Below are 22,951 nucleotides of genomic sequence, written 5' to 3' on the forward strand. Positions count from 1 at the left end.
AGATGTTGTTCTAAGTTTATTCCTAGTATATTTTTTATTAAAAAAAAGTCTATTGACGCTAACCAGCTATATAAAAGAATCGAATCTATATGGAGCAACTACAACAGTTCTAATCATCATAGTCATGCGGTTTGTAGCTGGGACTGAGAGCGCGTCCACGATGATTGAATGTGTAGAACGATGGGAAGTTGCCGAGGGTGTCCCAGGTCTTTGCCTGCATGTCGACAGTGGCCCGGATCTCCTTAAAATCGCCCACAATCTGGATAATATTGTAGACGACAATCATCAGGCTGATCACCGTTTGCAGTATAATCTAATTGGAGACTTGCAAATTAGTATCAGGTTAAAAAGGGAAATATATTTACTTACATCCAATGGTAGACTGCTCCACTCCTGTTCAGTGAGCCTCAAATAAGTGCGATCTACATTAAATTAGTTAAATTTAATTGTAATTCATCATTAGCGGTAAAAAGTTGACTTTGCACTTACGATGAGCAGCTGAAAAGGCAGCATGTGCAAGACTTGCGAAGCCGCCGATTAATAGCAATTTATTAAAGAACTTGCTGCCCATTTTCAGTTATAAAAGCCACGTAATTTAATTCAAAATAACAGAAGTGCAATGTGCAGTGAGAAACAGGCAACTTTTTTTTATTAAATCTAATTTAATTTGACAGTCACCCCGGAACTGAAACAGCTGTTTGACGTTGGCGTTGCCGTATTTGTGCAAAGAATTGCTGTACTCGCATTCACAATAGTATTTCGTTAGGTTTCTGCGTTGCCTCTCTCTATTTCGTATATTTTTTAATTAAATTTGTTGTTTATAATACAATTTTGATACCGAAAGGAAAATCGAAGAAACTGGTTTTGTAAGCGTATAGGTTTTAGGAAAACCAAGCAATTTAAAATGGCTGTTCAAAACGACGCTCCTCTTTAACGTATTTTTTTTAAATATACCAAATGAAATTCTGCTTATGGTCCTACCACGACACTGCTTTTTAATAATCAATAAACGTTTTTTCTTAACAGAAATAATGTCTGAATTGGTATAAAGAATAATTTATTTAATATTTATAGTGTTTGTATTATGTGGCTGCACATAAATTTTTGTCATTTAAAATCGATATTTTCAAAAAATTTTAAAATCATCGATATCAGCTTCATCGATGTTTCTTTACTGTCTCGTCGTTCGTATGCTGTTCATTCGTGTTTCTGACTTCGGGTGCTGTGGATGCTTTGCGCGCTTTATTGAAAACATACGCAACATAAAAAGCATATTCGTAATAACAAAAAAACCTGCACATACATAAGTTAACCCGGTCTTTTCCCGCGCATCTTAAACGCCAACTATTTAAAACAACTCCAGAACATAAATTTGCACTTTCTGTGTTTGTGTGTGGGCGTGCACTTGTTTAGTGTCCACTTGTGTGTGTGAGTGCGTGTGGTTGTGTGTATCCTTGCGTCCTCGCTGCCCCCGCCGTCGTTCTCGTCATTTCTGCACTGTGCCAGCCAAGGGTGTGGTGTGTGTGAAAAATTCCAGCACAGCGCGACAGCGAAAAAACGAGTAATAAATAAATTGAATTGAAATTGAAACTGAAACATGTCGGTCTCCTCGAACGCCTCCTCTGCTGCCTCGTGCAACGGCAGCGCTGATGATAGCATAACAACAACAGCAACAACGGCGACAACAAACACAGATAACTCGGAGTTGGCGCACATCTTGAATCGCCGCCAGAGTATCATGGACTCACAGGAGGCGGGCATCGAGGTGCCGCGCAGCTTTAAGGTCGTCAATGTCTACACTGAGTTCCACGAGTTCACGCGCAAGCAGATCAAGGACTACCAAAAGACCTTTAATACGTAAGTAAACATCTTGAATTTGTTTTAAACATAATTCTTATTTAAAAAACTTTAAAGCTGAAAAAGTAATTAGATTTAGTTCACTTTTGGTATATATATTATATATTTTTATATATTACATTTTTATTCGTACAAAAAAAGGTAAATTGATAATAATTTTTAAACTTTTAATTAAATCTAGAAAAAGTATTAGGTTACATTAGGATCATGTAGCTAGGCGACAGCCCCAACTTTGTTTAGTATAGGAATTTATTTATTTTATTTTATTTACAAAAATTTATCGTTTATACTTTTTTAATTTTGTAATAAATATAATTTATTACTAACCTACAATTTGATCGTTTGTAGTTCATTATGGAAAAATATAATTAATTATTACAAAATTATATAAGAAGTTATAATCTAACTTACAATACTTATGGTCTCAAGTAGTTAGGGTATCGTAAAGTCGATTAAAACTCATGTATATTCACTTAGCAAAAGGTAAAGGAAACTAATGCGCTTAATTGCCAAGTAAATTGCATGTCCCACCATCACCACCAGCCACCTTCACTTTGGTTCGCTCTCAGTTGCAATGGGGCATGACTCAGTCTCAGTTTCAGTTGCACAGCTTCGACCGCAAGCTCCATGTTGCAGTTGTTTCGTTTAGGATTTCAGTTCCGCGCCTCAAAACCGCGCCGCACTGCGCCATGAGTCAAAGTTGACACTGCTCACAGCTCAAGTATTAACAACATACGTACTTAAGGTGCTTGTGCGCTTACTTTTACGAGCTACTGTGGTTTATGGTTACCCTAACACCTCGCTCAAGTGATTAGAATTTCCTTGTTCCCACAGAAGAGTAGAAGGGCATGCCCAGTTAGAGATATAGTAAAGGAGAAAAGGTGTTAGAAGGTTAACACTATATGTTATATATTTAATTGTCTCGCGATTAAAGAGGGAATAACATATTTGAGAACAGAAGAAAATATAAGAAATTTCATAAAAAAGAATCATATTGCAAACATAATTTTAAAGCGAAAATGAATAATTTTGCTACTAAAAAGTTGTGAAGAAACCAAATATATCATAGATATTACATCAAGAATAGAAAGACATTGAAAAGATGATTATCTTTTGGTTTACAAGTATTTCGTAGTCGATTACACTCGCTTGTGGTTTTCTTACTTGTTTGTTTTTATTTAGATGTGGGGGTCGTTGGGTAGCTCAGCTTACATATCGCTAAACGATCGCATTCCCACTCCAATGAGCCGCATAAAGTTGCGTAATCCCAGCTGCTAAATCGCAGTTAGATTGTTTTCCTCTACACATGTAAAACTTATGATGATATCTACGAGACAAATTCCATTTTCATTTTTTTTGCACGTTGTCTTGATAACTTATCTCGTTCGCTCAGCTCATCCAATTTGACTTTGCATGCTGATTATGCGCATTAATTTTGTGTGTTGTTTTCTGTGCTGGAAGTCTTGAAGTCTGTCGTCAATAATAAATACATGTGTTCTCAGAAATGTAGCTGATTCAACAACAGCAAACGTTTCTCTGATTCACCTGTCGAATCAATTAACAGTTGGATTCTATGCACACTTTTTATTAACACCTTCCGCTAATTGTAGCACAACTCTGTTTACCTGAGTTTTTAAAGACAGAATATAATCCTGAATTACTCCTGTTTGTGTGATTCATCATGCTTAAGCATTTGGGTCAATTGGCACATTGTCAAAACGAAAGAAATGTTTGTTAAACGAGACATGAAAAAACACAAACGAACGTGCTTTGGAATCGTAAACATATAACCCAAAACATGCTCTCCTCCAACTCCACGATGTCTGTGTGTGTATGACTAAAGGCAACACCAAACAGCAAGAAGCTGAGAAAGACAGAGCAAGAAAGAAGGAAAGAGTATAAAAAGTGCTAAATGAAATCGTTGACTTTTTGTTTTTAATCAAAGTTTATTTTAGAATTTACTTTCAAGCGCAGTTATCCGTACTTAAATCATCTAAATTTACAATACTCATTGAATTTGGAACCAGTTTCAGTTTCTTTGCCGCAAATGTCAATCGAAGTCTCTTGTTTGATAACAACAAAAACAAATCAGAAAACCGGCTGTGTGTTATTTGCTACTTGGCATTTCAAAAGTCACAGCAAAAAGCCGAGAATCTCCCTTTCGAAAACAGTTATTGTGCTAATATTGTAAATTTTACAAACAATTATTAGCATTCCCAGCTGAGTCACGAGTTGTTCCCTGTTAACGCTGTAAATTAAAAAAAAAAAAAAAAAAAAATTGCCACTGAATCAGCAAATGCGCAATGCGGTTTAATTTAAACAAAAACACATTGCGAATATCAACAGTTCAGCAAAGGCGTTAGGCAGTGAGTCTTTTATTTCCTAGCAACGATAAAACTGAAGATGCATATATATATTTTTATATGTACGCATATGTTTAGCGATTGCAAATGGGGAAAATCGGAAAGAAGACGGCGATAAAGTAGAGCATAAACAAAAACACAACAAAAAACGCGGGTCCATTTGGGTCGGATAATCGGACACGCAATATATATTTATGTACATATACATATATAGTATATGATGATGTGCGTTGTATTATTTCTCTTCTTATAGTTACTACGTCTAGGCGTTATAATAATTTCGTTGATACGCCTGGACTTGAGTTTCCGGTAATGTTTTCGTTTTGGATGCGTCACATTTTCCGGGTTCACAAGACGATAGCAATAAATTGCAGACGTCTGCTTGTAGCTTAATGATATTGATTTTAATATATACGTATGTACATTTGCATTAAAATGGCGACGCCCCAACATGCAAACACACACATACACACACACATATATAGGAGGTGGTGGAAGTACTTGTGTTTATAGTACGTCTGTCTGCTGCAGATAAGGCTGCAAATCCTTATTGAAACTATGTATGGGGCAACTACCACCAGTCAACTACAAACAATCCATCGCTTCTATCCAACATTGGGATTCGCCCATTCTCCATTGTCCATTTTGCATGTGGGTAACATTTGGACTCATTGCATTTTCATTTTCAACTCGAATCCGTTCACAGAGAACTTACAAAACAACCAGCATTTGCATGTGAACTGAACTCGGTGAATGCCGACAGCTCTCTGATTAGAGATGGTAACGTGAGGCGCTTTAAACGATAGTAAAGGAATCCTATTTAAATGCGATTGAGTTTCCTTAGTTAGCAAATTGGAATTAAGTACAGAAGAGTTATAGAAGAAATTATATTTTTAAGTGATTTCGATATTTATGCCATATCTATAAGAATATCTGCCTAGATAAGTGCATTAATGTTTTCTTCTTTCATATTTGTGGTTATTTTGGCGAAAAGAATAAAAAGTGTTTCACTTTTTAATTATATTTTTTCTATTGCATTTTGTTTATTTTAGTTATTTCTTAATATAAAACTTAATCCTATTTTGTATATGGTATTTTGTTTATTTTAATTATTTTTAAACCTAATCTGTTTTTATATTGAATATAACATTCTCTATCTAATTTGTTATCAATAAGTGTGATTTATAGCAACATTTTTATTTTCCTCATACAATTTTATTTTAACAGATAAAGTTCAATTAAATTGGCACTTTAACTTGTTGACATTACAATTAGTTTTCAATGTGAACTTTTATGAATTCATGAAGTTTACACAGATGTTAGTAACTGCCGAGGTTCATTTAAATTCAACTGATTGAAATTAACACTTTAGTTGCCTAATTAAATTAGCACTTTAATTTGCATACGAGTGCAAGTGCACAACATATGTAAATATTGTTCGTTGCTCACATCACTATCAGCGATGTCAATGTCGCTTAATTCTGCCTACAAATTGGGTTCATGGCAAATGCCTGACAAACGCACACACAAACAGACACACACACACTGACACGCATACATACTTATGCAAAATCAGTTACACGCACACGCACATTACAATTTGAGGGGTTGTTGTTATTGTCATGTTGTGTGTGGGCTTTTTCAGCACTACAACTTAGCAACATGGAAACTGGCAACTTGTGTGGCAAAGAGCTTTTAATTAAGCCGCAGTCACCACCCATTATCACTGAGGCATGGCCCTCCCCAATCCCTGCAAAAAAGGGTTGCACTTTTTAGGATAACTGCAGCTGCAAATGTTGCAGCAGCTTGTATATTACATGAGCCGACAGGTTCATTGACATTTGCTTCGCAGCTTGTTATTCATTTGGTGTTTAAGCTGCAATTTGTTTGTGTGTGTGTGTTGTTTACCTTTTGTTGTCGACGAGCAACTGCAATGCAGTCGAATGTAAATATTGCGAAAGACATGCTTTTTTCGACAATCGATAGCACTGCATTATTATCTATTGTGAGTGGCGGCCATGGTCACTTCACTTCCTGCTTGCTGCAGCTGATGTTGTTGGAAGCTGCGACTGCTTGTCGCCAATATTATTCACCACACTTGACGCTGACCTTTGCCAAATGTGCAGTCAGTGGGCAGGCGACCAGCTGTCTGACAACGTTGCCAGACCACAACGAGTTATTCACTCGCCCCTCTCCACTCTACACTCTCCACTCCATACTCTCCACTCTGCTGTGACAGCTCGCGCGTACATTGTGATTACATTAACAATGTTGTGTTGATTGACAGTGAAAAAAGTAAACGCATGTAAATGCATGCGAATGTGTGTGTGTGTGTAAGCGTGCTGTGACTAGTGGCAAAGTCGTGGCACTCAATTGAGGAAATATCAAATTAAATAATACGAGTAAACCACATAGAATCATCATCATCATCATCATAATCATCGTGGTTGTCATCATGCAACAATCAGCACCAGCTCCATTCTGCATTCAACTTGTTGCAATTAGTCATACGAATCATAACTTTAGAGCATGAGTTGTACACAATTGCTTATCAATGCTCTATCCCACATCTCTTGAATTGACATTGTTCATTGTTCTCCAGTTAGTTGGAATCATTGACTCATAGAGTTAAATATGTTGCACTTACTGACTTTGCGGCTCCCCTTTCTGTGGGCATTACTCCTGACCCTTATTCGTGATTTTGCTGCTCCCTTTTCTGCTGACTTTGCTGCTGTTTTCATACTGCACCCTTTTCTGCTGTTTTCACACTGCTCCCTTTACTGCTGCATTTTCCTGCTCGCCTTACAGCTTCTTCTGTAGATGCATTTTCAACAACGTTTTTTGCTGCTTCTTCTTGTTCAAGCTCCCTTTGCAGATGATTTCTTTTCTGCTCCCAATTCAGTTGCCTTTTCCTACTCCCATAACAACAGACATGTCTGCTTCAATTTCTGTTCTATTTTGTGCTGCTTACATTGCTCCCTTTTCAGCTGTATTTTCTACTCAATTTACTGCTGACTTTCCACTGCCTTTGTCCAGTCCCTTTTCAGTAGCCTTTTCTTACTTCTTTTTAAACTAAATTTTTCCACTCTGACTTTTCTGTTCCATTTTCTGGTGGTCTTACACTGTTTCCAATTCTGCTACCTTTTCAAGCTCTCATTGCAAATGCTTTTATAGCACTATTTTGTGCTTCCTTTTTTACGCCCTATACAGTTGCCTTTTCCGACTCCCATTAAAACTACTGACTTTTCTGCTTCCATTACTGTTACATTATATTTTCTGCTGCTTATACTGCTCCCTTTTCAGCTGTATTTCCTTAGTCACTATACTGCTGACTTTTCTACTTCCATTACTGTTCTATTTTCAGATAGTTTTGTACTGCTTACTTTTCTACTCCCTTTGGAGATGCTTCCTTTCTTGCTCCATATTCTGTTGCCTTTTCCTACTACTGAGCTTTTTGCTTCCATGTCATCTCTATTTTCTGTTACCTTTACACTGCTTCCTTTTCTACTGTCTTTCCCAGTTCTCTTGTTATATGTCTTCAGAGCCACTTTTCTTCGATATCTACTCCCTTTTGCAGCGACCTTTTCCTCCTCATATTACTACTGACTTTTCTGCTTCTATTACTGTTATATGTATTTTCTTATATTGCTTATACTGCTGACTTTTCTACTTCCAATACTGTACTATTTTCAGAAAGTTTCGTACTGTTTACTTTTCTACTCCCTTTGCAGATGCTTCGTTTGCTGCTCTCTATTCAGTTGCCTTTTCCTACTACTGACTTTTCTGCTTCCATGTCATTTCTATATTCTGGTGGTTTTATACTGTTTACTTTTCTTTTGCCTTTTCAAGCTCCTTTTGCAGACGCTTTTATAGCACTATTTTCTGCCTCCTTTTCTGCTTCCTTTGCAGCGACCTTTTCCTCGGCTTTTTACTACTGACTTTTCTGCTTCCATTCCTGCTCAATTTTCTGCTGTTTATTCTGCTCCCTTTACTGCTACTTTTCCCGTATTTATTTCCTGCTGCAACTATAAATAAATCCACCACGACCCACGCAACGCTCTTGTTTCAAACGCAGCGTTTGCTCCAGTTTCGTAATGTCAAAATATGAGGCGTTTTATTTTTTGACCAACCTAACAAATTTATAGGCCTTTTTTGTTGGACTAAGCGGGGGTCGATGGTGGCAAGTTTATATTGCGTTTTTACTGATTCTTTGTGCTCACGCACAGCGCATCAACAAAATTTTGTGTGTACATGTGTCTTCAATATAAATGGCACAAAAGTATTTTAAGTACTTGGAAGACAGGTGCATATGGTATGGTATGGCAAGTCGAGTCGAGGCAATCAGTCTGTCATTCAGTCAATTCGTCAGTTGCTGTTCGTAAACAAGAAATTGTGTATGCAAGACGTCAACTGTGTAAACTTTACGCTTGCTGCATTGTTGTAGTTGGCATTACAATAGATAAAAGACCTCCCGAATGCGCAATAACGTGAAGAAATCCACGAAAATTGAACTGCACTAAGCGAATGCATGAAGACATCATATTCACATACTGTTGGTAGGCAGTGTAACCGTTACAAACACACAAAAAAGGTTCAAGAACATGACGCGTTGTGTGTTGGCATTAACCCGCTTGGGCCACAGAGCAAGTCGAGAGAAACATAAATTCACAATGGGCAACAACAATTGCCGTCGCATTAAGTTTGCTAATAGAGAAAAGCAACAACAACAACAGCACCTCCAATAATTGCAACTTGGCATGTACAACATAAATGTGTTTGTGTGTGTGTGTGTGTGTGTGTAACAAAGCCACAAGCAAAAATACACTTAAAGCACATGCATTTACGATGCAAATGTGGCATGCAACAAAAACAATGGCCAGCTGACCCCGTTATTTGTTGAACTGTAGACAACAACAACAAAAGCTGCAGCAAAAATATCTGAGAAAAACAAACTTTGAAACACGTAGTTTATATATTTATAAAGAAAAGTAAAACCGGAGATCCCTTTATTGATCGCACTATGAAATCATCGAAAATAGGCTGCGTGGGAGACGGCAATCAAAATGTGGCAAGAACCACCTACAGGGGGGCAGAATACAAACGTAGCTGATAATATTTGAAATCAAATAAACAGCAATTAAACGAATTGAACAGCTGCTGTTTGCAAAAGTCGTTTTGAGTCTATTGAGATTACATGAAAAATAAACAACGTAATCATAATGAGAGCGAGTGTTAATTGAAAATGAATGAAAAGATAAAAAGACAGAAAGAAAAGCAAAAGTAGTCTTGACAATTGTCAAATTGACGCAACAGGCAACACAACACAAGAAGTGAGAGATAGATACTCTCAATTGAAGTTAATTAAATGCGAACAGACGACAAATGAGCGTCGACAATTTTAATTGTCATCTTTGGCGAGTCGGTTAAATACGCTGCGTGGTTGCGCAGCGTCGATGACACCTTCCATGTGTTGCATGCAACTACAATTGCTGCTACTTGTGTCGCTGTTAATTACTTTCACTCTCGTCGTCGTGTTTACACAAGCATCACACGCAATTTGTTGTCGTTCCCCTCGATACAATTAACGAAACGAAAGCATGAAAAAACTCTTAAAACTTTTCATTATGTGTTAGCTTCTAACGTTCATTTGTGAAATCGAGATCAACAACGCAATTGAAATCGCATTTTGAAATTGAAAGTTATGCCATTGAATTAAAATGTGTGTAATCGATTGCGTTATTATTTATGATCAAATTTGTCGTCAACAACAACGACGTCGCAACTTGTTGCAAGTTTCCTTGCTGCTTCCTTGCCCGGTTGCGAATCTCAAGACTTTAATGGCAACTTGACTTTTGTATTTTTAGCCCCCCAACTAGTTTGACTCGTTTTTTATTTCGACGGCATCCTTTGCCAGTGACTCAGACAACAGACAGCAGGCAACAGCGGCAAGGTCGAGGTTTCCGCCACATTGTTGCATCTGCCACACGCGATTTGGCCATCTTCACTCTATTGCGTTTTCTCTATGCCACATGCTGCGTTTTTTTTTGTATTTTTGTATTTTTATTTTAATGTGTTACGTAATTAGTTAGTAAATGAAATTTTATTTGCATTTTTATCACACACAATTTCCTGCCTACGCCGCGTTGTTCGGGAAGTGGCAAGCAAGCATTTGAACTCTTGACTCAACATTTTGGCCATTCAACCTACAACACGATAACAACAAAAAAAAAACCGAATTTTGTGGCAAAGAAATTGAGCAGAAGTCGACGCCAATTGAGGAAATTGATGAGAGACAAGCAGCATATGAAATGAAGGCGAATAAATTAATAGAATTGTTTACCAAAAAGTACAAAAGCATTAATAGATCATAAGTGGAATAATGACAGGTACTTTTCAAAAATGGAAAAAAGCTGTTAAACATTTAAACGTTAAAGTGAATATGTACATTTTTTATAATAATTTGTGTCGATAAACTGTTTATTACAAACTAATAAGGAATATATTTGGTCGTTTAAAAGCACCACAAAAATATTTTGGAGGTATTTTTCTACATGAAAAAGTTAAAGTAGTTACATATTTGGCTTTTGTAGAATGGTGGGAGATATTTTTCAATGTATTAGTTCTTAAAGGTTCTTAAACAAGTAGTTATACAAACACTTAATCATTTAAAAATGCCACTGATTAACTAATTATGCAAACGATATTCATTATTGTTTAAGTTAAACTTAACTTAAATTAAAAGGAAGTTCAAAAAAGACCAATGAAATTTCTTTAAAATGGTCATTACCAAACGAATTTTTTAAGCAAAAAATTATAGAAATTTCTTTTAAATGGTTAAAACCAAAGAAGAGGAACCAAATCTTTCATACTACATAATTGAAATAAAATAACAATCTTTATCTTTTTATTTTTGAAATAGCTTAAATTGTTAGACAGAAATATATATTCATTATTAGTGACAAGCTGCTAAGTAATAGCTTTTCATTATCAGCAAAAACTTGTAGAAAATCTTTACAAAAAGCGAAACTAAAATTAAATGATGACAGTTATTTTCATAATGATTACAAAACAGTTACTCAAATAATTAGTGACAAAATTATAGCTGTACTTTAGCATTTGTAATTTCCATAGTCACATTTTACCTTCTCCATTTCACAAATTGCAATTTTCCCTTCGCCGCTTTTTTGTGTGTGCTTTGGCTTTGCCTTGTCATGTCATGAACCCACGAGGGAGGGAAATTTCAGTCGAAATTGTAAATTTAGCCTGAAATTGGGTTACCTTGGCTAGGCGCATTATCGATTAGCAGACGAGGCGGAGGAGCAATGACCACATTTTGCCTTCATATGCTAATCAGAGCTCTTCTCCTTTGTGTTTTTATTGCAGTTATGACACGGCTCGCGATGGATTCTTGGATCTGAATGAGCTGAAGTACATGATGGAAAAGCTGGGCGCACCTCAGACGCATTTGGGTCTGAAGAAGATGATTGCCGAGGTCGATGAGGATCACGATGGCAAGATCTCGTTCCGTGAGTTCTTGCTCATCTATCGCAAGGCTCAAGCCGGTGAACTCGATGATGATTCGGGACTGAATCAGTTGGCTCGCCTCACCGAGATCGATGTGGAGCAGGTGGGCGTGAGTGGTGCCAAGAACTTCTTCGAGGCGAAAATCGAGCAGCAGTTGCGCACAAATAAATTCCACGACGAGATCCGACAGGAGCAGGAGGAGCGACGTCGCGAGGAAGAGGAGCGTGCCCAGCGGCGTCAACAGTTCCAGCAGCGGGCCGCGATCTTCCAGTAAAGCCCACTTTTTTAGTGGCCACCATTTATATACGATGTATTTTGTAGGCGTAGGTTAAACAAATGCACACACACACACACATCCAACCATATTTGAAACGGGATCGAAAGCGGAGCCGGACTTTGATATACTTATCATCATCACGCATATAAACTAAACTAATCATCCACAAGAAGGAACTCTTATATATCTTCATAATATGCATACAAAAATACATTACATTACATTACATAGATAACGAGCATACCAAAAGCATAAATTTACGTTAAAGTTTACGGTTTTTAATAATACTAAATATCGCATATATTATCTAAATAGTTTTTAGTAATTTTAGGGTTTCTTTCTTTGGTATTGCGTTTGCTTTTTGTTGACTTTCCTTTTCGCACTTTTAAATTGAGTTGATTTTATGATTTCATTTGCTTTTTTTTTAAGTTGGTGCCATTTTAATTTTGGTTTTGATATTTTTTTTCAAACTGCATTTTTGTTAATCAATGAAAATCAAATGTTTTATGTTCGTAAGCAACAAATGAATAATTATAAAACTCTCAGCTTTGTTGTACATATATATTTTTATGTTAAAGTTCAAATTTTCAAATGGTGTACGTTTGGTGGGAATTACTATTATATAATATTTAATTTAAGCAATTAACGCCGTTAAAGCAATATTATATTACGATACGAAACTAGACGGCAATTACTATATATTTACATACACACCACATAATTAACTATTAATAAATGTATATAGTGCAAAATGAAACAAAGACTTTTATCAATTCTTCGAGATTTTCTTTTTAAAAGGATTTTATTTTTGATTCCTAAAACTTGGTTGCGATAAACATAAAAATGCGATATAAATTGTCGAAATACTTCTGTATGGGGAAGAAGCAAACTTGCTACGGGTCTTAGTTGATTTGGCTAACAGTCTGGTATATTTTAGTACTCTTTGGTATATTTTGAATATAGTACTATATAAATATACAGAATATTGCCTTTGACATGTTTTTGTGGTATATTAATTTAGTATATTTTAAGACTCTGTCTTGCTTTCAATAAAAATGAGTTGCAGGCAAGTTTATTTTATATTGATCATAGTTTTTTGAAAAATCAGGTAAATATGTATAGATAAAGGAAAGATATAAAATATATAGAATAAGTCCTTAGAATGCTTCGTTTTAATATCTATTTACAAAACGAAAATAGGTTTTCACATTTCCTTCCCAAGGAAAGCAAATTAGAGTGATCAAAATATAATCTTAAAAGTGTTTTCTTATCTGATTGGATAATAAAATAGTTTTATAATACTGCGCTCTCAACGAATAAGTTCAGAGATATATTTAAGATTTTTATCATATTCATCTTTGAAATATGAAAAAAATACTTCCAAAATTTGTTTTTCAAAGATCTTTGAATGATATAATAATAATAATAAACAATAAAACAAGCCTTCGCTTTCAACAAATCATTTCAAAGATATATTTAAGTCGTATACAAATCGTGGTCATCTCGATACCCTTCTCTGTAGTATGAAAAAAGACTTCGTAAATTTCCTTTTTAAAGTTCTCAAAGAATGATTTAATAATGAATAAATCAACAAATCAGTTCAAAGATATATTTCAGTTGTATACAAATCGTGGTCATCTCGATACCCTTCTCTGTAGTATGAAAAATGAATTCGTAAATTTCCTTTTTAAAGTTCTCTTAGAGTGATTTAATAATGAATAAATTATATAATAGTATAATAATACTTCGCTCTCAACAAATCAGTTCAAAGATATATTTGTGTGGTATAAAAATCTATTTATTTCGAATAGTCAGTTTTAGGTTTTTTGGTTATCGTTGGCGCCGCGTCGTTGCGAGTGGCGACATCGCAACATGTCGCACTTCAGAGCATAGCGATGCTGGCAGACTGGACACTGATGCGGCTTCAGCTGCAGATGGTAGCCCTTGACGTGCTGCGAAAGACCGTTGCGCCGCTTGAAGACGCGATCACAGATGCTGCACTTGTAGCGACACACCGAAGTGTGTGTGATGCGATGCTGCTTGAGTCCCGTCTGCGAGCTGAACGTCTTCTCGCAATCGGGGCAGTTGTGTGTGGCACGTTTCGATGGCAACGGCAACGGCAACGGGCGACGCTTTGTGGCACCTTTCGAGGGTGATGCTGTTGTCTTGACCCTAGGTTGGCGTAGACGACACTTGAGTTCATGCCGGCGATAGAAACGCCAGTGGGTGAAACTGATGCTGCGACAATGGCGACACTTGTAGCTCTGCAGGCGCGCATTGCGCAACGGCAACTTGTGGCAGATGTATCGCATGTGTTGCCGCAACGCGAGGCGAGTGCGCAACAGACGCTGGCAACCTGGACACTTGACGGCAAACGTGCGTGGCGGCGGCAGCACAAAGTGCCTCTTGCGCTGGCGATGCAACAGCAGCTGTTGCACGTTGCCAAATCCAAGTGTGCACTGTCGACAGCGCAGCAGGCGAAGGCGCACGGCACGTTTGTTTTGGTGGCGCAACCGCAGGCGACAGCGCCGATAGATTTCGGCGAACTGGGCGTATGCGTTATGCGGTTGCGTGCTGGTTGCCACATTGCAGGACGCAACGGAGGTGGAGTCTGAGGTGGAGGTGGGGAGCGCTGCTGCCGCAATGAGATCGTTGTGATGCAAGAAACTGCGCTGCATGTCGAGTATGTCGATCTTCTTCTTGGCCGGCAGCTGAGGTGGCAACAAGTCCGATTGCCAATAGGCGGCAGTTGCTGGAGTTGCTGCCGCTACAGCGCCGGCTGCCTCCAGTGGCACACTGACCATGGGCGTCACCGTCTCGGCGGGTGTGGCATGCAGCTGTGCATAGTGCTGATTGAGGCTCTCGGCGGTGAAGAACTTGGTGGTGCACAAAGTGCAATTGTGTAGCCGAAAGGCGGAGGATTTGACAACGCTATCGTTGAGCACCACAATGTTGGGTTTGCTGCTCGTTGCTGTTGTTGTTGTTGGCGGCGGAGGTGGCGGTGGCAGCAGCTTGCAGAGCATTGGATGTGGAATCTGGCTGACATTCGTCACAATTGGCTTCGAGCTGCGCGTCGTTGCTTCAGTTGTGGCTGCTTGCTCGGCTGTAGACGTCGCTTGACTCTCGACGCATTCGACCTTCTCGGTTTTGTATTGTTGCAACGCCGGCAGCTGCCAATCCTCCTTGGCATAGTTGTGTTCCTCGGTGAGCAGCTCTGACTGCAGCATCTCATTAACGCTAGGCAAAGCAGGCAGAGTTGCGGAGGCAGCATTAACCGGATCTGCGTCGTCTGTAATGTTGATGAATGGATCATCCAGATTGATAATCTCCATGATGTCACAATTATTGATAATGTCCTGCGCATTGAGCATGGGAAAATCACAGAATGGAAACTTGTGCTCCGTCTCATCATCGGCCTCCTGCTCGTGCTCTTCCAGTCCCATGTCCAGTTCGTCAGGAAATAGATTGTCAATGCTCTCGCATGCCTCCTGCTTCACACGCACCACTGGCTCCTGCTTGATCTTCAGCTGGCGGCGATATTTGCGCTGGAGTTCACTTTGCGCCAACATCACAACATCGCAGAACTGCGAAAAACGTTCCAGCTGGCGGCAGCAGTCGCCACAGATGTCCTTGGGCAGCGGCAGTGTGTCGTCCTGCAGTATTTGTAGCGTGGGAAAGCACTTTTGTATCATGCCGAAGAGTTCAAAGCTCTTGTCGAAGGAGACGCAGTTCAAAGCTGAAGTTCCACAAAAGCGGCATGTGCTCTTTGTGCCACTGACAGGCGGCGTCTCTGTTGGTGCTGTTGTGGCTGCTGCTGGCGGTGGCAGCGTCACCTGCTCCACAATCACGTTGAGCGACTCGGTCGCTGCCACACGCACCGTGGGTACCGCATTCTTTTTGAGCGTCTTACGATTGTTGCAGCAACTGAAGTCGGCATCGACAAAGTGACGGCTGCAGACGGCACTCCACTTTGAGGGCATCCATTGGCCACTGCGCTGTGTGAATTCCTTCCATTTTTGCAGCAAATCCTTACGCTTAAACGGAAATCTGCAAATAGAAAAGTTGTTATCCGTTGCTTTGGACTGCTTAAACTATTTGAGCGCACCTGTGGAAGGAAATGCTGCCGGAATGTACGTATTTGTCGCTACAGTTGACTACCGCACAGTGGGCGGGCATTTGTGCATTCTTATTGTTAATTAGTTTTCACTTAAAAAGCTATTTGCACTTTCAATTTGTTTGTTTTCATTTATTAACAGCGCATTAAAATTGCATTTCCATTAGCAGCGTTCTGTTATACTCACAAATCAGCTGTTCTTAACAGCGACTAGCATTTGCAGTGTGCTGTTAAAGAGCCAGTACTGCTGTTAGCAGTGTTATGAAGAATTTGCAAGCAAAAAGCGAGCGCTTGATTGCATTCCGAAAAAAACAAACTTTATTGAAGTCAACGCTAAAATTCATTCATTCATTCATTTTCTACTTTTAATATTCTTTATGTAATGTGTGTCTCACAAATTCGTGGTGCTGTATAAATCGGTTGTTAGCTGCTATTTCGAAAAGGTGTAAGGAAAAAAAAAAGTCCCGGTAAAATTGCACTTGCATTAACAGTGAATGTGTATGCTTCTAAACAGCGACTAGCATTTACAGCATTGTGTTGAGATTGCAGCGCTGTGAACAGTATCGGTAAAAAGTGCAAGCGAAGAGCCAGAAATTGGTTGTGGTTGTGTAAAATCAACTTTATTTACAAAATCAACAGTAAAATTAAGTTTACTATTTACTACGCGGATAAAAGGGGATGAATATTATCCCTAATATAGTGCAGTGCAAATCTCATTGTTTCAAAAAAGGTGCTAAGCAACGAAAAAGCGTAAAGCGTCGACGCAAATATGAGTTGTGGACCCGCTGTTAACGCACTTTTGTGCTCCTGGTGCAAGCTGTTAAAATGCGTTTACAACAGCTGGAATCAGCTGTTATACCACCCACAATTCACCGCCCGCAAAAACTGCATTCCAGCGCTGTTTATAACAGTCTTGTGCAGAATGTGCAAGCGAGAGGCAGAGCTTGTTTGTGCTGTGTTACACAAATCAAAAAATAGTTTCAAAATCAAAACCAAATTAAAATTAAACTTACACTTCTCGACATGTAGTTGATATAAAGTGTACGTAACAAATTTGTGGTGCATAGAAATTTCAAAAAAAGGTGTCAGACCACAAAAAGAAAGCGACAAAAAGTCGACGCAAATATGAGCTAATGGACAGGCTGTTAACGCACCATTTCGCGCCAAGTTAGCGCTGTTAAACGCTCTTATCATCAGCTGAATCAGCTGTTATACCGCCCACTGTCCACCACCCACCGCCCGCCACAAGCACAGTCCAGCAATAAAGTAACATCTTGCTGCTAAAAATTCCACTAGCAACGACGACGTCGCCTCAGTCGAGTTTCGTTTGTATTTCGGGCAGCAAGGTCAAACAAGGTCTTTTTTTTTTTAGCAACATACATAATAAGTAGAGCATTATGTCCCAGCTGCTCAGACAAATAGGCGTCCATCGCTGCTCGCTACGCTTCAATCAGCTGGGAGGATTGACGTCGAGGGCAACAACCCAAATTCAGGACAGACAGCGCCGCTGGCAGCACAACAACAGCAATCGGTAAGCAGGCGAGATAAGATTACTCTCATTGTTCGACGCGTGTCAAATTAGAAAGCAATTAATTTCCATATCACTCCAACCACAGCGATTATGATCTTGTTGTCGTGGGCGGTGGCATTGTGGGCGCGGCCTCAGCGCGCGAAATACTGTTACGCCATCCATCACTGAAGATTGCCGTGCTGGAGAAAGAACCCAAGTTGGCCATGCACCAGAGTGGCCACAACTCGGGTGTCATTCATGCCGGAATCTACTATAAACCCGGCACATTGAAAGCTCGCCTTTGTGTGGAGGGTTTGCACCTGGCCTACAAGTATCTGGATGAGCATCAGATTCCCTACAAAAAGGTGGGCAAACTTATTGTGGCCACCGATGCCCGGGAAGTCGAGTTGCTCAAGGATCTGGAGCAGCGAGGCATAGCGAATAAAGTGCCCGATTTGCGTATGATTGAAGGAGATGAAATTCAGGAGATTGAACCCTATTGTCGCGGCTTGAAGGCACTCCACAGTCCACACACTGGCATTGTGGATTGGGGACTGGTTACCCAGCATTATGGCGAGGACTTTAAGCGCGCTGGCGGCGACATTTACCTGGACTTTAAGGTGACCAAGTTCTCGGAGACCAAAGAAGGCAACGCTGGCGATTATCCAGTGACCATTCATGGTGGCAAACCGCATCAAACAGTGCGCACTCGTAACGTCTTGACTTGTGGTGGTCTCCAGTCGGATCTTTTGGCTGAATTGACCGGCTGTCCTCGTTCCCCCCGCATTGTGCCCTTCCGTGGCGAGTACTTGCTGCTCTCCAAGGAGAAGCAACACATGGTGCGTGGCAACATTTATCCAGTACCCGATCCCCGCTTCCCCCTTCCTCGGTGTGCACTTCACGCCCCGCATGGACGGCTCCATCTGGCTGGGACCCAATGCTGTGTTGGCGCTCAAGCGCGAGGGCTACACGTGAGTAGATTGAATGATTCTTTACAACCGCTAAACATTTTTCTTGATGAACAAGTTCAGTTATTGACAATTAATTAGAACGACCTTCTTTAATACGTTTACAGAGAGCAATATTTCACATTAATAGATCTCAGAGACTATAAGAGCCATCAAAGTTATTGATCTGATTAGTATATGCATTTATATAAAGTTTTCCATTGAATTTTGCCCCACCCACAAGGACCTTTTTTTTTAGTATAAGATTTTAACTTTTTCTAAATTTTTGATTAATTATTTTATCTAGAAACATCTATAAATTAAAATAGCATTTTTGTATAAGAGCTAGAACATATCTCTTAGATTTTAATTTTATTAAAGGTGCACTTTTCATATTTTTTTGTATAAATTAAAAAACCCAACGTTAAAAACAATTTTAATGGTAACTTTGAGGGAAATTTCTAAAAGACGTTTAAATCTTATTTGTAATCCCGCTTATAACAACAAATGATAAAATTCTAGTCAAAAGTTCTACTAGCAGTTTTTCGTTTACTAAAATATAGTTAGAGAGTTTCTCAGACCACTTTTACGTAATTTACAACCTAAAATAACATCTATTTTCCCTTGCAGGTGGAGCGATATCAATCTCTTTGAACTCTTCGATGCCCTGCGCTATCCCGGCTTCCTCAAGATGGCCAGCAAATACATCGGCTTTGGTCTGAGCGAGATGAGCAAGTCGGCATTCATCAATCTACAAGTGAAAGCACTGCAGAAATACATCCCCGAGGTCACGGAGTATGACATTGAACGTGGCCCAGCTGGAGTGCGTGCCCAGGCTCTGGATTTGAGTGGCAATCTCGTGGATGACTTTGTGTTTGATCGCGGCGAGGGATCCGGACCGTTGGCCAAGCGTGTGCTGCACTGCCGCAATGCCCCATCTCCTGGTGCCACCAGTAGCTTGGCCATTGCCAAGATGATAGCCGACAAAATCGAAACGGAATTCGCTATAGGAAAGAGCAGCTGTTAACCCACTCGAAAATCCCAAGTGTCTTTTTTACAAATTGAGCATTAAACGCATGTATATTTTGTAATCTTAGTTCAACTCGAGAATGTGTCGTTGCTTCTTAGATGAGGAAGCAACTGGCTCCTTTATACCCAGCACTTTAATCTCACGTTGCATTTGCTCTAAGGGATCAACGCTCGTCTGCAACATTTCTCGACACTTGGCATTCAATGTCTTCAAGCCATTGGCAGCATGTTGACGCATCTGTGGATCGGCATCCTCATTCGCTTCGATGGCGCGCAGAAGTCGATAGACTGGCAGCAATATATCCTGATAGTCCAGCAGATTTTCCATGCCTGCCAAAAGTTCTGCGAGCACCAGCAAAGCGCCACGCTTGGCAGGCAAATAGCTGCCAAAGCTCAGCTCATCGTTGATGAGTTGCAGCAACTCCTGGAAGAAGCTGTGCACCTGATATGTGAGCAGACGACACAATTGCGCCAGATTGGCATAGGACGAGGTGCGCAACTCATCCAAAGGTGACTTGGTGCCATGCAGAAAGCAGTTGAGCAGCACATCCTTATAGCGATAGCAAAGTGGACCTGTTGATAAGTTAAAGGAATTAGCAATAGGTTGTGATTATAAAGCAGTTGCACTCACCAATTTCCTGAGCTGACTTGAGAATTGCCTCGCCTACCAACAAACGATAGTCGAGTTGCGCCGTCTCCGCTAGATACTCAGCGCTGAGCAAGTCCAGCACCTCCGACTCCATGATGTGCACCAACGCCACAAACAGACGCACACAATTGAGGAATGTATACGATTCTTGGTTGCTCTTTAAAGTCTCCAAAGCTAAGGCCAAAATGCGATGACATTGTGAAGTGAATTCCACATCCTTTTTGCGCAACGCTTGGACTATCAGCTGGATGCCATAGACCTGCAGATGTGGCTTCTGCTGTTCGATAAGCTCGCGTGCTGTTTGAAAGGCCGATCGATCAGCAGTTGGCAGAGTGGAAACTCGATCACCAAGCAGTAGACTCAATAGCGACTGCGTTGCCTGCTTCACCAGCTCATTGGGCGTCTGGGCAGCCAACTGTTGCAAAGGTTTAAGCAGTCGTTGAGTGCTCTCCGCCAGCTGCAGTTGTTCACTGCTTTCCAACAACTCCTGTAGCAGCATTAAGCAGACAACAAGCGTTTGATCTGCTTCGACAGTTGGCTTTTGATTGGACAAACGCTGCTGCAGCAACTCGCTGAGCAGCTGCATGAATTGTTTACTCTGCGTTTGTGCTAGTTGTGCCTTAAGCGGCGGATGCCACACAAGCAGCTCAAGAGCCACCAACAGCTGCATCTTCAGCTGGTATTTCGATTGCAGAAAATGCGCCAACTCTTCATCGTTGGAGAGGAGCCCAATGGATGATCCTTCGCTTAGTTGTTGCAGCATTAAACGCAGCAGCGCGAGAAAAACTTTGCTGGTGAGCGCATGATTGTTGTCCGACATCAGAAGCGAGCACAACGTGTGACTGGGAGTGTAATCCTGTTGCTTGACAAGCTCTGCCTGCTGTACCTTCACTTGCAGCGTTTTCTTTTCTAGAGCAACGCGTTGATGTAGCGATTGCCAAGGCGGGTTCTTGTCTAGCTGCCAGCTGAGCAGACGTTGCAACTGCTTGGGCAGCTCCAGCTCGGCATCCCTGTTGTCTAGACAGCGACAGATCAAAGCAGACACTGATTTCCTTTCATTTCCAGCTGGCAACTGTTCATGGAGCTGCAGCAGCAGCGGAATGTAAGGAATCAACAGCGAGCTGGGTAAACATGCCACACTGGAGCTGCAGAAGAGTTGCTGCCAGAGTTGAAGGCATGCCGTTAGTTCTGATTGCTCCCAAATTATCAGTCCACTAAGCAAATCTTCAGGCTGTACAAGCGGCTGCCAATGAGCAGTCAAAATGTGTTCGATACTCGCTCGATTCGTTTCATTGAGTTCACAGAGACGTCGCAGGCTCAACACGCCATAAATCATGCTGTTGACGTTCGAGAGTTGCAGACGACAGTAGTCGAAGATCTGTTCGATGAGCTGCTGCTGCAAACGTGGCGAGTAGCCGCGTTGTGCCACAATATGCGCCACAACTTCTGAACTGCGCGTGCTGTCAAGATTTTGGGATGCCGTGTGAAGTGCCGCAATTAAGCTGGCAAATCCATGGGGCAAGCTCAATTTGTGCAATAGTTGTTGGTGCAGTCGCTTGGCAAGTTGCGGTGACAGTTGTGGCGTTGCCTTCAGCAGCAGGACGTGACGAAAGAAGTCTGCCTTGGACTCGTTTTGCCATAAATACGAAAGTGCTGCATTCAATTGGGATTGTTGCTCCGCTGGCAATTGCAGTGTGCGCAGACTGATGATGGCTGCCAGCAGATCCCGCTGCACTAGCTCCATGGCATTGGCAATATGCAGCTGGCGAATGGGCAGCAGACGTGTAATAAAGAACTGAATGCTAAGCAGGAGTAGCGAGGTTGGAATCGATAAATCGTTGTTGCTGAAGTTTTTGAAGACGGGCGATTTGTAGAAATCCTGGTGCAGTTGACAGCGCAGCGCATAGTAGGATAGCTCTTGGGTCGTCTGGATGCAGAGCTTTAAATGCGCCACAGAGATCAGATCCTCTCGAGCATCGCTGTGGAAATTGATGTTTGAGGACAATGTGTGCAACACGTGCAGCAGTCGTATTATGTAGCAGTTGATTGTGTTGTCTTCCGCGTCAATCTTTTCTTCTACGCCCAATGCGTTGCACAACTCCTGCAACTGCTGGGCAACATCAAGTAGTACGTATTTCTCCAAGTGTTTCAAGTTGCCAGTAATAGAAGCCGACGTTTGTGGTGAATTAGTCGAATTCTGTGTTTTACTCTCGTTTGCTACAGCGAATAATTACTTGTTTTGAAATAATAATGGCAAATAATTGATGAATACTCACCCAATGCATGCTCGAAGCTTAATTTCTCAAGTAATGCAAAGTATTTCGCTGTGTTAATCATTGCGCGCCAAGTGTTATTTGCAAAATATTTTGCCTCGAAACAGCTGTTTTTTGTTTTGTCAACCAGATGGCAGCACCGACATGCAGAATGATCCTCTGATTTGTGTAATCTTTTTTTTTAGTTAAATAACTAATAACCAATAATAATTAGGTTTCTATATCGTTTAAGTAGTTTTTGAAATGAGTATTTAACAATTATTATCACACATTTCGTTTTTTAAATTTGAAGTCGGGTGGCAACATGTGGCATCTCTAGTTGTTTTGGTATAAAAATACTAAAATATATTTTATAAAATGTATTATCAGTAACAAACAGATACAGGTGCTTGAGTAAAACTGCGATAA

At 40.3% G+C, this 22,951-nt stretch overlaps 5 protein-coding genes across 5 annotated transcripts; 2 read left to right on the top strand and 3 right to left on the bottom strand.

Moving 5' to 3' along the window:
* Window position 1: 1 nt before the first annotated feature.
* LOC132789236 (ER membrane protein complex subunit 5) lies at window positions 2-987 on the bottom strand. Its single transcript, XM_060797124.1, has 3 exons — window positions 490-987; window positions 370-422; window positions 2-313 (listed from the first exon to the last, which is right to left on the bottom strand). The coding sequence occupies exons 1-3, from the start codon at window positions 569-571 to the stop codon at window positions 110-112; spliced, it is 339 nt and encodes a 112-aa protein (XP_060653107.1). The 5' UTR covers window positions 572-987; the 3' UTR covers window positions 2-109.
* A 207-nt stretch (window positions 988-1,194) lies between these two features.
* LOC132789225 (EF-hand domain-containing protein D2 homolog) lies at window positions 1,195-12,782 on the top strand. The gene is made up of 2 exons (XM_060797096.1): window positions 1,195-1,857; window positions 11,604-12,782. Exons 1-2 carry the CDS (start codon window positions 1,598-1,600, stop codon window positions 12,016-12,018), a joined length of 675 nt encoding a protein of 224 aa, XP_060653079.1. The 5' UTR covers window positions 1,195-1,597; the 3' UTR covers window positions 12,019-12,782.
* Window positions 12,783-13,750: 968 nt separating this feature from the next.
* LOC132798331 (Krueppel homolog 1) lies at window positions 13,751-16,218 on the bottom strand. Its single transcript, XM_060810144.1, has 2 exons — window positions 16,127-16,218; window positions 13,751-16,068 (listed from the first exon to the last, which is right to left on the bottom strand). The coding sequence occupies exons 1-2, from the start codon at window positions 16,195-16,197 to the stop codon at window positions 13,839-13,841; spliced, it is 2,301 nt and encodes a 766-aa protein (XP_060666127.1). The 5' UTR covers window positions 16,198-16,218; the 3' UTR covers window positions 13,751-13,838.
* Window positions 16,219-17,060: 842 nt separating this feature from the next.
* LOC132788877 (L-2-hydroxyglutarate dehydrogenase, mitochondrial) lies at window positions 17,061-19,694 on the top strand. The gene is given in 4 exon segments (XM_060796538.1): window positions 17,061-17,666; window positions 17,752-18,523; window positions 18,525-18,616; window positions 19,223-19,694. Coding segments are annotated over 4 exon segments (1,395 nt in total). The 5' UTR covers window positions 17,061-17,532; the 3' UTR covers window positions 19,620-19,694.
* On the bottom strand, window positions 19,221-22,803 carry LOC132788868 (transport and Golgi organization protein 6). Its single transcript, XM_060796525.1, has 3 exons — window positions 22,547-22,803; window positions 20,253-22,487; window positions 19,221-20,194 (listed from the first exon to the last, which is right to left on the bottom strand). The coding sequence occupies exons 1-3, from the start codon at window positions 22,605-22,607 to the stop codon at window positions 19,686-19,688; spliced, it is 2,805 nt and encodes a 934-aa protein (XP_060652508.1). The 5' UTR covers window positions 22,608-22,803; the 3' UTR covers window positions 19,221-19,685.
* Between the last annotated feature and the right edge of the window lie 148 nt (window positions 22,804-22,951).

Source organism: Drosophila nasuta, chromosome 2L (genome assembly GCF_023558535.2).
Source record: "Drosophila nasuta strain 15112-1781.00 chromosome 2L, ASM2355853v1, whole genome shotgun sequence".
Lineage (NCBI taxonomy): Eukaryota > Metazoa > Arthropoda > Insecta > Diptera > Drosophilidae > Drosophila > Drosophila nasuta.